Source organism: Rhinolophus sinicus, chromosome 17 (genome assembly GCF_057876585.1).
Source record: "Rhinolophus sinicus isolate RSI-liver-muscle chromosome 17, RSI-T2T, whole genome shotgun sequence".
Taxonomy (NCBI): Eukaryota; Metazoa; Chordata; class Mammalia; order Chiroptera; family Rhinolophidae; genus Rhinolophus; species Rhinolophus sinicus.
In genome coordinates, this window is record NC_142517.1 from 69,845,468 (window position 1) to 69,859,059 (window position 13,592).

The following is a 13,592-nucleotide window of genomic DNA, read 5'->3' on the forward strand; positions in this document are numbered from 1 at the left end:
TCTCAGTCTATATATATGTACATTGTATAAGAGTTAAATTAGACTTCTGAGGTTAACAATGTAAAACTGTAATCTTTCTTCTTTTTTTTTTTAAATCTTTCTAAATTGAAAAGAAAATTTGGTTTCAGATGAAGAAATTAAAGAAGGAACACAGGACCACTGATCAGAAGTTTTAAATGTCTGTTATACTACTTTGGTGTATACAAAGCTTCAAACAAGATTGAGTAAGAAGGACGCTTTCTATTTTCATTGAAGATATGATATTTGATATGAAATTGGCATTCTATAGCAACTAGCTGCCAATTGAGATGATAAAACTAAAGGACTTGGTTTAGCAATTAATGAAGTTTTTTAAAAATGTATCCAAAATTATAGAAATAATCAGAGGAATATTTGTGAAAATAAGCTTATTTTTTTCTCTTCTAAAAACAATCATTTCTGTACACTGAAGAGTACATTGCACCTTGTGAGTTTTATCTCTGGTATGAGAAGTTGTAGAGATAATTTATTGAGAATTTGAGAGGCAGATTTGAGGCAGATTTCTCCAGGTGTCTCTATTCACTGGAAAAACCTTTATTACGCAGAAGGTCTCTTCCACATTTCAGTCCACTGGGAGATCATTGAAACTCAAAATACTTGAAGACTTCATTCAAGTCATTTATGAAGACACCTCGCAATGCAAGACCAGGCTTATCTAACAGAATCCTGTAGTATCCGGACACTTATTTAGTTATATCTGATAAGAACTAATGTGGCCAAATTGCCAATATTCACAGACAAGTTTGCTAACATGAGAATCCACTGAAATAGCAACAACTTAACAGTTTAGAACATGAAAATTATTTGCTTTGTCACTAAAAGTAGTAATATCTATAGGGCATATGATGTAAAATCGAAAGGATAGAAGAAAAGCTTTTAAATATTCCTTTACAGGCATCAATGAAGGCTGAGTTCTTCAAACTTTCCATTGACAACAGCCTATACCTTTAAAATAGGCAGCAGTTCTCAGGGCTGCAGAGGCCAAAATGCACACAAGAGAAAGCTCTCAGCTACTAAAAGTAAACTTTGTCTATCATGCTGCCATCTCTTGATCACCAGATAGCTACATTAGCCAGGAATGGGGCAGGGCGCATTGTAGTTTTTCATCAGAATCCTATGGGGTACCCTCAATACTTGCCACACTTTGTTTAAGGTAAGATAAGGAAGGGAAAGAAGGGAGGTAGGAAGGGAGGAGGGGAGGAAGGGAGGAAGGAAGAAAGGGAGGGCGTTGCCACTTATGGTAAGAACAGAATAGGAAATTCATTTAATTTGAGGGAGAACTTGGAGTTAATAGAGATTTAGTTTATTTTTAAAAAGCAAATTAAGAAGAAAACAGAATACTCAATGGATGTTTAATGTTTTTAATTCTGGTAAATGCAAGAAATTAGAACAAACAAAACTTTAAATCAAAAGTCAGCCAACTATGGCCCATGGGCAAAATCTAGCCAGCTGCATATTTTTGTAAATGAAATGTTATTGGAACAAGGCCACACCCATTTGTTTAAATATTATATATGAGGTTGGACAAGTAAGTTCATGAACTTATTGCAACGATGCTGCTAACCTTTTTTTGATATCAGAGGGATTATTCATTATGAATTTGTACCAACTGAACAAACAGTTAACCAAGTTTACTATTTGGAAGTGCTGAAAAGGCTGGGTGAAAAAGTTAGATGACCTGAACTTTTCACCAACAATTCATGGCTCTTGCATCATGACAATGCACCAGCTCACACGGCACTGTCTGTGGAGTTTTTAGCCGGTAAACAAATAACTGTATTGGAAGGCCCTCCCTATTCACCTGATCTGCCCCCCAGTGACTTCTTTCTTTACCCAAAGATAAAGGCAATATTGAAAGGAAGACATTTTGATGACATTCAGGACATCAAGGGTAATACGATGACAGCTCTGATAGCCACTCCAAAAAAAGAGTTTCAAAATTGCTTTGAAGGGTGGACTAAGCATGGGCGTCAATTCATAGCTTCCCAAGGGTAGTACTTTGAAGGTGACTGTGGTGATATTCAACAATGAGGTATGTAGCACTTTTTCTAGAATGAGTTCGCGAACTTAATTGTCTGTGCTCCCATGGCTGCTTTCTTGATGCAATAGCAGAGTTGAATACTTGCAACACAGACCAAATGTTTACTTTTTGGCCATTCATGGAAAATGTTTGCAGATCCTGATTTTTCTCTTCCAGTAGCCTTACCCCACCTTACTTACACCCCTTATTCCTAAAAAACAAAAAACAACAACAACAAAAAAACCTTTCAATTTTCCTCTTGATGCTTCCAAATGGAAACTCCAACAATACCATCCTAAAGCACCCATATCCTAAATTTTCTTCCACTACAAATACTCAGTCTTCGTGGTGAATTTGACAAGGGAAGAAACTGACAGACCCCAGAACCCTTGGAAACCAGACGTGTTAGGATGGGAGAGGTCTGGACAGGCTAAGCTATCTTGCGTACTATGATTTTTAGAGCTTTAGAATCTAGACTATCTAAGTCATAGCTTGACCTGGTAAGCCCTCTGAGGTCAGCTCTGACTTCTTATCTGTTTCTGGAATAGATTCTTGAGCCTAGTATGAGCTAAATGTAATAGTTAGAATCTCATTATTTGCCTTCTTTCCAGTCTAAGATAATAACAGCTGCCTAGAAGAGCCAGATTATTTCAGAGGCCTGTTTGCTGCTCATTTCTAAGGTCTTTACTGAATTTCTTTGTTTATTTTTTAATGTGGTAGAACTGGGTGCAAAATTAGAATGGGGTGCAAGAAGTATATTTTTATAAGTGAAGGGCTCATAAATGCTTACTGAATGGTGGTCTTATAAACCCAGAGGAAGAACTTTTTTAGGCCCTTAAATCACAAGAAATATTTTAAAATCATTGTTATTTTTAAAGAACAATACTATAAAACAGAAAATTTCCAGAAACCAAGTAGATTAGGACTATTTTGCTAGTAACTATGTAGAACCCAAGTGTAAGAAAACATGGGGGTCTTAGGAACTATGGAATTGGAAATTTTAGCTAGGTGAAGACTGTTGTTCGCACTCGCACTCGCGCTGTTCGCACTCGCGCTCGCGCTGTCTCTGCTTCTGCTTCATCCTTCCCAAGACAGATGTATTAATCAGGGTTCCTCAGAGAAACAGAACAGCAATGTGTGTGTGTGTGTGTGTGTGTCTGTGTGTCTGTGTGTGTGTGTGTGTGTGTGTAGATTTATTTTAAGAATTGACTTATGTGATTGTGGAGTCTCAGAAGTCCAAAATCTGTAGGGTGGGCCAGCAGCCTGGAGACCCAGAGAAGAATGGCAGATGGAGTCTGGAGGCAGTCTGCTAGCAGAATTCCTTTTCTGGGGTGGTGGGGGTGTGGTCAGTCTTTTACTATTAAGGCCTTTGACTAATTGGATAGGGCCAATTATGGAGGGTAATTTGCTTTACTCAAAGTCTACTGATTTAAATGTTAATCTCATCTAAAAATATCTAGAATAATGGAACATCTAGAAATAATGTTTGACTCAATATCTGGGAACTGTAGCCTCGCCAAGTTGATGCATAAAATTAACCACCATAGTAGGAAAAATGGGGAAAGGAGAGGGACGAACTATTTTTATCAGTTCTGGTTCAAAAATTCTCAAGAAAGTATTCTGATTTGTCCAGCTGTGTGAGGTACCCACCACTGGACCAAACAACTTTAATCAGGGGTTGGCATCTGGAGAAAGGACTATAAACAGTCCAGTTCACGTGAGGTGCTCATGATGGACCAATCCATTGTGGCTAGGGAAGGGGTGGAGGCAGGGTTACCTATGCAAAATAGTTGTCAAGTATAAAACAAGGTATCTCATAAATGGTAAATCATTGATTAATAGCTTATGAATGTAATTTTCAAATGTTAACATGTTTTTCCATTTAATGATGGAATAACTCTAATTCATGTTTTGCAAGGCTTTTAATGTTAGTTATCGGTAACTGATTTTCTATCATGTTGAACATAAGTTTTTATGGAGGAATAGCAGCTTCTACTTCATTTAAGTACCTAAAATTGATTTCACTTACTTTTCTCAATATTTCTCTAGCTTTGTCTATGGATGGAATGCAGAACGATTCAAAACGTCTTGCAGAAGGTAATACACTTTTCTTTTTTTTGAAGCCTATTATCCCTATAGGTATAAAAAAAAGTAAAAGGAATGTAAGGAGAGGATGAAATAATGGCAATATCATAAGAACTATCATTAAAAGAGAAGAGTGATTGACTGAACATCATAAAATGGAGGAAGGTGAAAGAACATAGAATATCCACCATGCTTGGAATCTTCACCATTGGAGTTACTTCTTTGGATACTGTGGCCCTGTTAAAATGCGTATGTTTATTTGATTCGCTAGTATTTTCTTTAAAAAAAGTCAAATCAGATTTTGAAGATAAATACTAGGCAAAAACATTAATGCCTTACAGTGTTTACAAACTAAAGTTTGGACTCCTGAGAACACAGAAGAGCCTTCACAACTTGCTCCCTCACCACTCTTTTATTTCTAGTTTTATCTTCAGACCTTTCCCTTGTGCACATATATGCCTACCCACATCCAACTCTAGTTCTCCAACAAGTGATCTTGGTTGCCTCTAAGCCTTTGCCAAGTTGGAGGTTCCCTCTTTAAGAGGATGCCACTTGGAGTGCTAGGAAGAGTGTGGATTTAACTGCCTCTCAGATCTGCTTTAAAATCGTCTTCCTTCAACTAGCTATGTGATCTATTTAGCTGTGAAATTCAAAGGCTTGAGTAAATCACAGAAGAGGCAGGTGACACCTAAAGAAGAGAGGAAAGATATGAAATGCAGAGTTTAGCACAAACAAGCTTCATTCACATAAAATTTTTGCCCCGCTATAGCTGGTTCTGTTCATGTTGAAGTGAAGAAATCACTGACGCCCTGTTACAAGTGAGTTGTAAGTTACACCTAATCACCTCTCAGCAAACCTCTGCCAGTCGTGGACATAGCGTGTCAGTTTATGGAAAAGCGTAAGCTTTCATGTTGGAAAATACTTGTAGGTTGCAGGGCTTAATTTTTACTTTAAAAGACGGGCAAAGGAACTTAACTTCTATATTTAATCCTCATAATTAGATTGAATGTATGGAAACAAAACCCATGAGAAAAGTTCACAGTTGAATTCTTTGGGAGTGTGTGTGACTGAACAGGAAGGAAGGAAGGAAGGAAGGAAGGAAGGAAGGAAGGAAGGAAGGAAGGAAGGAAGGAAGGAAGGAAGGGAGGGAAGGAAGGCCTGTTGATTTTGCTGATTTTCTGATACTCCAAATAAAAACATAAACTTAAACATTTCCTATCTTGCTCAACCTGAAGGCCATATCCTTAGTATTTTGAACACTATTTACTTTCCATATTTATGTTTGTCTTAAGTGCCAGCCTTAGGGATAGGCATTTAGCTCTGATATTTCTGATTTATTCTCTCTCACCAAAACTTAGGAGGACACAACCACATTACTAATTATTGTATTTTCTACCCTGAGAGGTATGAGTTCTAAAATAAGTCTAATAATCTCTGACCAAAACATTTATTGTCTTTGTCTCTTAATTGAGAATTATGTTTTCTCATTTGTTTCATAAATATCAAAATTCCTGAATTAATTTCAAAATACTTAAAAAATTTTTCATACATATAATACATGTTATTTACCTAATAATACATAATATAGGAGAAAATGGGTTAACCTTTGGATTTGGTTTAACATTTTGTATACATTTTGTAAGTGTTTAATTTTTTAATGTAAGTCTAACATTTTTGGAATAAAACTACCAGCAAAGTAATGTTCTAGTTCAACTTATGTAATATGTTGTGGAAAATATAACACATAAAGTTATTTAGCAAGCTTTTTTCATTCGTGTGTGTGTGTGTGTATGTGTGTCCAGTTAACAGTTCCCAGCCTGTATGGGTGGATACAAAGGTTGTGCTCTCTTGCCAACAAATCCCAAAAAGTGTGTTGGTAACATGGGAAATACACCTGAGAGACAAGCCTGTCTGCACCATAGCCTACAGGAGTGATAACAACGTGACGAAGGAAACAAACTGTACTGACAAGAGAATAACCTGGGCCTTAAGACCTGACCAGAATTCTAGTCTCCAGATTGATCCAGTGGCCATCACTCATGATGGGTATTACAGGTGTCTAAAGGTAACACCTGATGGGAATTTCCATCGTGGATATAACCTCCAAGTGTTAGGTAAGGAACATCACATATTGTGGTATTTCAGATAATCATAATTGGGACTCAAAGAAATGTCTCTCTAAATTCCATACCTCATGTATGAAGACTGAAGAGTTTTCCCCTACACCTCTGCAGTGGCCCCTGAGGTGACTCTGTTTCGAAGCAACAATGGAACAGCAGTGTGCAAGGCAGTTGCAGGCAAGCCAGCTGCCAGGATCTTCTGGATCCCAGAGGGCGATTGTGTCCCTAAGCAAGAAAATTGGGGCAATGGCACAGTGACTGTCTGGAGTACATGCCATTGGGCAGATAACAATGTGTCGAATGTGTCCTGCTTTGTCTCCCATCTGTCTGGCATCAGGAATCTGACCATAGAGCTGAGTCGAGGTGAGTAATTCTTCTAGTTTTGTGTTTGCTTTTTCCATTCTTTCAGAGGAGTTATAGTAGGAAGGAAAAAGGATTGTGCAGAGAATTTCATTCAAGGATGTTCTCCCCATCCTCTGTTTGATCCCCTACACCAGGGGTGTCTAAACTTTTTTCAACGTTTTTCACCAAGGGCCATATGTGGTAAAATACACAAACAGCCGGGCCACTCACTCGAGGTGAGGTACGTATTGCCTCACCTGGTTTATTTAAGTAAACTAAATATATTTTTGGAATTTGTTGTGGGCCAATTAACAATGGATCATGGGCCGCAGTTGGCCCGTGGGCTGCAGTTTGGACACCCCTGCCCTACACCAAATAAAAGGTGTATCTAGAAGAATAATACAGAAATTTGTTGTAAGAAGCTCTATTTTAGAATGAGGTTTATTCTTTAATAATTAAAATAAGAAAGAATGTAATGTTCTGTTCTACCTAGTAGTAAATTGGCTTGAGTAGTGTACTTTTAATTTAACTTATGGTTTTAGAAGGACAAAGTGTAACTTTAAACAAAAACTTATACTTTTATTAGAAGTATAAAGTTACCCATAAATTTTCTTCACAAATTTTCAGTCTGTACAATTTTTTCTTCCAGGTTACTTCTAGATTTTCTTAAATATATTAAAATAGCATCTACCATGTTTCCCCGAAAATAAGACCTAGGCGGATGTGTCTTTTGGAGCAAAAATTAATATAAGACCCGGTATTATATTATATTATATTATATTATATTATATTATATTATATTATAGACCTGGTTTTATATTATATTAAAATAAGACTGGGTCTTATATTAATTTTTACTCTAAAAGACGCATTAAAGCTGATTGTCTGGCTAGGTCTTATTTTCGGGGAAACATGGTATGGTTGTTCATTAATGTTCAGTTTCTTCACTCTCCTCCCATCTTACTCCCCTTTCTTGTTATTAAAAATTTAAATATTATTTTAATCGTCATATACATAAAGTCAGATTGTTCTATAAGGCTTAATGAAGAAAAAGATCAGCCTTTCTCCCGCCTTTCCACCTCTCCATCCTCACTGAACTCCCTAGAAGCAAGTACATTCAAATCTCTAGGTGTTTTTTACTGGCAATTAACTTCATTTTTATAAATAGCGTGCTCATACTGATATTTCTTAACATATCAAATTTAAACATTACGTGCCCACTTTCTCTTATAATAATTGAGGATTTAACTTTAACTTCCTCTCTCCCCACATCTTTTATTATAATAATATATAGCAATTTTGGTTAAACTAAATAGCCGTAGTTTACATTATTTTGAACATGTAATTTTGGAAAGTGCTAAATCAAGAAATAAACTCATAATTTCTTTTTTGAATAACTTTTTCTTTTAATGATTGCTTTACTCTTTTGTTTGTTTAATAATATGTGTTCCTATTGTTAATTGTCACTAAGTTCACTGACAAAATTAGAAAACTCCTATGAATGTTATTTTCCACATGGTCAGATTTATTAGGTAATCCATCAGTCTCATTTTTTATCTTGAAGATATCCTTCCCTGAGTTTTAACATTTCTTATTCTAATCTAGCCTGGTTGGTCACTAGACCTCCTGGTCTTGGATGTCCTCTTTTCCTTGATCCTCTGCTTAATTCCATGTCTATTTAATCTGTGTTCTTTCTGCCTTCAAGATATTTGCTAGTTTTAATCTCTTTCTTTCACATATGAGGCTTTCCTTGACTCTTTGGTAGTCCTTCACTACCCATTCATTTCAAAGTCAGCATTCAAAAGTGAACTGATTAAAAGCTGTCTTATCTGTGGGTAGGCTTGTCAAATAATTTCAATAGAGTGGTAAAAATTTAAAAGGTAGTCAATGAATTTAAAAATAATTGGGAAGAGAGGTGGGGGGAGGTAGAAGAGGGGAAAGGAGGTCGAATATACATGTGGTGACAGAAGGAGACTTGCTTTGGGTGGTGAACACACAATGCAATATACAGATCATGTATTATAGAATTGAAACTTGAAACTTAAGTAATCTTATTAACCAGTGTCACCCTAATAAATTGAATAAAATTAAAAACATTTTTTAAAATTGGAGCTTCCTTAGTTATCTGAAGATGTTTTCTTTGAGGCTATTCAGGTTCTGCGGAAAATAACTCTCCAGTCTCTTGTCTTAGAGGGCTAAGCCTGACTTATCAGAGTTCTGGGAGCAGGGAAGAGGGGTGTGTGTGTGTGTGTGTGTGTGTGTGTGTGTGTGTGACTATTTAGAAGTCTGACTTTCCTTTAATACCTCCCTTCAGTCTGACACTTCATCTACATCCTTCATTATGTCTGGATTCTTGACTCTGGAGCCTCTCCAGTTCACCTTCTTTGGGTCAAACTTCTGTTTTCTGCTGATTTGGGAAATTGTAGTGACCTGGCTGCACAGGGTAGGAGGAAACTTGGCATCTACCTGTTCTCAATACAAACTCTCAAAGAAGCCTCCAACTTTTAGCCCACACTTTACCCCCTACATACCCTTTTCTCTATGTTTAGTTCTTGCTACTCTAGAGTGCTCCTGGAGTTCTGTGGGCGCTGAGGTTTTTTATTTATTTTACTCCAAATTATTTGCCATTCTTCTGTTCCTTTTTCACCTGAAAACAAGTTAAAATCTTTCATCTGCTCTTGACTTCATCCATGTTCTCTTTGTCTTTACAAGTGTACACTTTAAAAAATTTTTTTACTGATAATTTAGTATGTGTTAAGAAGGGAGAAGAGACAAACCCATGTGTTTTAACTGCCATTTTTCAATATCCATTCTTGACGTGCTGTCTGTTTTTGTTTTTGAAGAGTTTAGCAGTATTTACCTGGAAGAGTAATTGAGCCCTGGTTAGGTATGAAATCCGACCACCCTAGTATAATATGATGTCATATTTACAGTGTCTCAGAATTGAAGGGACTGGCTAGACCGCTTCCACCCACTGCAGGGATCTTTGTCTTCCCTGCAGGGTGGATCTCAGCCTCTGCTGGTACACTTCCAATGAAAGAGAGTGAATTGGTTTGAAAGAGAGGGTTTTGGAACAATATTGTTATTTTAAACTGTAAAATCAAGTGTTTATTTTCCAAATGAAACACGGAGAAGTCCAATGTTTCAAGATAAACTGTTGAAGGAAAGTGGTGGGACTGGATGCCAGCTTGCTCAGCCTCCACTTCACTTCCCTCCGCTGCCCCAGCCACATTCACCGAACACCAGGAGCGTGGTCTTAAAACCACTGTCAGGCAGTCCCTTTGTTGACTTGGCCTTTTGTCAGACTGAGCTCTGTATTGCTGCCAACAGTTAATAAATACTTTAAAGTTGCTGCCATGCATTCATTTTAGTTTCAATGCCCTAGTAGAAAGGTGACTTCAAAATTAGGGTTATTTTTCCTACTACCTCCCTTACAATTTCCTATTTATTTCTGAATGACAGAGATGAGAAACACTACTATTATTATAACAGAGATATCAAAATTTCACATCTCTCCTACAGGATCTCACCATTCATGAATCCTTGAGGCAACAAAATCCTGACATAAGATGATGTCATGCTGGAAACCCTGGAGTCTTAATTGATAAAGCTATTTTATTATAACACTTATTTGAATGATTAATGGGTCAGAAGTGTTTAAAATAAAATCACAGAAAGGAACTTCTCATACTGTTCAACTTCCTTGAACTATATATATGTACATGTATTTTATTTATTTATTTTTTAAATAGACTTTATTTTTTTTTAGAGCAGTTTTAGGTCCACAGCAAAATTGAGCGGAAAGTATTACGAGTGCTTATAACACCCCCTGCCCCAACACATGCAGTCTACCTTCTGTCTACACCCCCCAATCCACAATGGTACATTTGTTATAATAGATGAACCTACATTAACACAGCATTATCAGCTGAAATCCATCGTTTACATTAAGGTTTACTCTAATTGTATAGTCTATCTATGAGTTTTAACAAAAGTATGAATGACACGTATTCACCAGTATAGTATCATACAGAGCTGTTTCACTGCCCTAAAAAGCCTCTATGCTCCGCCTATTCATTTTTCTCTTCACCCTGACCTCTAGCAATTCCTCATCTTTTTATTGTCTCCATAGTTTTGCCTTTTGCAAATATGCTTGGAATCATATAGTATGTAGCCTTTCCAGATTGGCTTCTTGCACTTAGTAATATGCATTTCAGGTTCCTCTGTGTCTTTTCATGGCTTGACAGTTCATTTCTTTTTAGTGCTGAGTAATATTAAACCATATATCTTTGTGTCTATATACGCAGGTGCCCAAAAATCAGATGGCATAAGCATTCCACGTGTCCTTCTCTTTATGCTTATTAGCCTTATTCTGTTGGCCATCGTGGGATCCATTTGGCTTCTGAAAAGCAGAGGCTGCAGGTACTGACTGATGTTTTTTGCTTCTTTAGATGCATTGGGCTAGAAAGGGGCCAGAAGTAGGGATGTGAATGGGTAAAATTGAGGTGTTAACACAATTTCTCTCATATCCTGAAGGTATTGCACTTGTACTACACTGAAGATGAGAGGGATTTTGCTAGTTTACCTAGGCATGCAAGCATAGTAAATTAGACCATTTAGTGCAGGATTTTGGGAGAGACAGTACACGCTAATTACTATTTGGGAAAATAATTAACATACTTCATTTCATGTCCTAAAGAGGAGGTGTCACATATATTCTATTACATCAAGCTCCTGTAGCATAATTTCATTTTCTTTTCCAAAATCCAGAATTATCTTGTTTGGGTGTTATTAACAACAAATAGCATTCTTCACTCATTTCTAGTAGTTCATTTCTGATTTAGTATGGCTTCTATCAAAATGAACGATAATTGTCAATAGTATAGTGTTCTGTTTTTTAATTTTCAATCTAAATAATGATGTTTCCTGCATTCACTCTAGCTTGTTTATATTTTTGCAGAAAATGTAAGTTGAAAAAAATAGAAGGTACTCCGGTTGAAGAGGTAAGATAAGATTCCAAAGAGTATTTGCAAATTTTTAAGCCATGTAGTCTGAAAATCGAGCCACATAATTTGTAATATACCTCAGTATTCATGTTTTAGTTGAAAAGTAAAAATTCTGATTTTACAATGCTAATAGTTAAGTGTACTTACTTTGTTATTTATCTACCAAGTAGTATTTATACACCACCCCAAATCCATATTTTCATTTCATGAACTGTATCTTACAAAATACATAATGTTTGCCTCATTTAGGATGTAATCTTAGGTGAAACTGAATTGGTGTTTCCTCCCTTATGAAATCATCTCTATTTTTTGACTTCCTTTTTTTAATACCGTCATCCTGTCCCTCTTACGCAAGTTTAAAACCTATCCTACTCCTTCATCTCTTATAAAGAGCAGCTTATTAAGTCTTTGATCTTCTCCTCTGAAATACTTCTCATATCACTTAATTCTTCTCCCTTCCTACTTTCACCCAATCTTTATCATCTGACATTGAGACTTAAGTAATCAATAAATATTTTTTGATAAAGTTTTAGAAAAAAATCTTGCTCCTTGTTCATTTAAGCCCAGAGACACAAATATAAACACCATTGGTAGATAGTAAAGCTGTGGGCACCTGTTAGAAAAACATAGGTAGTTTCTGTAATGGTTTTTGGATTTTTTTAATTGATTTTGACTTTGAGGTCTTTTTTAGGATGAAATGCAGCCCTACGCCAGCTACACGGAGAAGAAAAACCCACTCTATGATAATATAGAGAGGGTGAAGACATCTCAGGTGTTACAAAGTGAAGTTGATGGGACAGAACTCCATACTTTTTAAGTTACTGGAATCTAGCACCGGGAGAAATGAATCAAGAGACAGTACTGTTACTGTTTTGATTTTCTTAGAGTTCTAGAAAGGAAGACCTATTTTGAAATTATTTTCAAAGATTCTTAGAAGACAGACATATTTTAAAGGATTTGCATTCATATCCTTGCACAATTGAAATTTTAGAATATTAGCTGCTACCAGCTAGTTTTCTGAAGATCTGACATAATTGCAAAGAAAGCTCATGGTCATGATAAAATATTCAAATTGTTCAGTACAGTAGATAATGAAAAATGAGTTTCCTCAAGAAATAACTCTGCAGAAGGAACAATTATCAACAATTTTTATGTATTCTTTGAGAAAGTTTCTATGTGCATATGACAGATCTATGTATACCCACAGTATATGTGTTATATGTCTATTGACATAAATACACAAATAGGAACACACTCTAATGCTGTTCGGTACTTACAGAAAGCTAATAATACAGTATTTCTTGGAGATCTTTTATCTTTTATCAACATAAGCAGAGCTACCTCATTCTTTTTAATGGCTACATACAATTTCATTGTATGGTTGTGTCATAATCTAAGTAACCACAACTCTAGTGACAGACAGATTGTTTTAAGTTTTGTTTATTTGTTTGTTTTGCTATTATAAATAATATTCTATAGAATGTTTGCTGTGGACATGTCTCTGTATTTGTTTGAGTGTATTTATAGAGTAATTTCCTTGAGTGGAATTGCCAGGTCAGGGTTTTGTGCATTTTTAGTATTGATTGATATGTCAGATTGTATCAGTTTACATTCCTTCCAACTGTGTTTGAATGTGCCTTTCCCTATACTGCATTTTAATATCTGTAAGATTCTCACTTCCTGTTTTTAATCAATCCTTTAACTAATATGATGTAAGATTACAATAAGAATTATACTATTTAATAAACCAGATTTCTATTTTTTCTGCCATATTTATGACTGAAAGAGAGAGAGAGGAAGAGAGAGAGAGAGAGAGAGAGAGAGAGAGAGAGAGAGAGAGAGAATGAGAACACATATGAGAATGTTAGCTTCCTCTGAGCTCATAACTCTACAGAGGTATTGCTGTCTGATATCTAATGCTTAAAGCTTTTGTAGATACAATAAACTGGAAATGTACATTTTTATAGTATACATTCTATT

The 13,592-nt window shown here is 36.0% G+C and overlaps 1 protein-coding gene across 3 annotated transcripts in view; it reads left to right on the forward strand.

The window, feature by feature from the left end:
- CD200R1 (CD200 receptor 1) overlaps window positions 1-13,373 on the forward strand; it is a 35,032-nt gene extending 21,659 nt beyond the window's left edge. Inside the window, exons 1-7 of one of the 3 annotated variants that reach the window (XM_088793869.1) lie at window positions 146-224; window positions 4,109-4,156; window positions 5,947-6,258; window positions 6,379-6,627; window positions 10,914-11,028; window positions 11,567-11,609; window positions 12,304-13,373. In XM_088793869.1, coding sequence (XP_088649995.1) covers window positions 4,117-4,156; window positions 5,947-6,258; window positions 6,379-6,627; window positions 10,914-11,028; window positions 11,567-11,609; window positions 12,304-12,429 — 885 coding nt within the window. In that variant the 5' untranslated portion in view covers window positions 146-224; window positions 4,109-4,116 and the 3' untranslated portion in view covers window positions 12,430-13,373. Of the gene's footprint in view, window positions 1-145; window positions 225-4,108; window positions 4,157-5,946; window positions 6,259-6,378; window positions 6,628-10,913; window positions 11,029-11,566; window positions 11,610-12,303 lie in introns of those variants that run through there. The other 2 variants (XM_074331927.2, XM_019734881.3) reach the window with 2 other exon arrangements.
- Window positions 13,374-13,592: the final 219 nt, after the last annotated feature.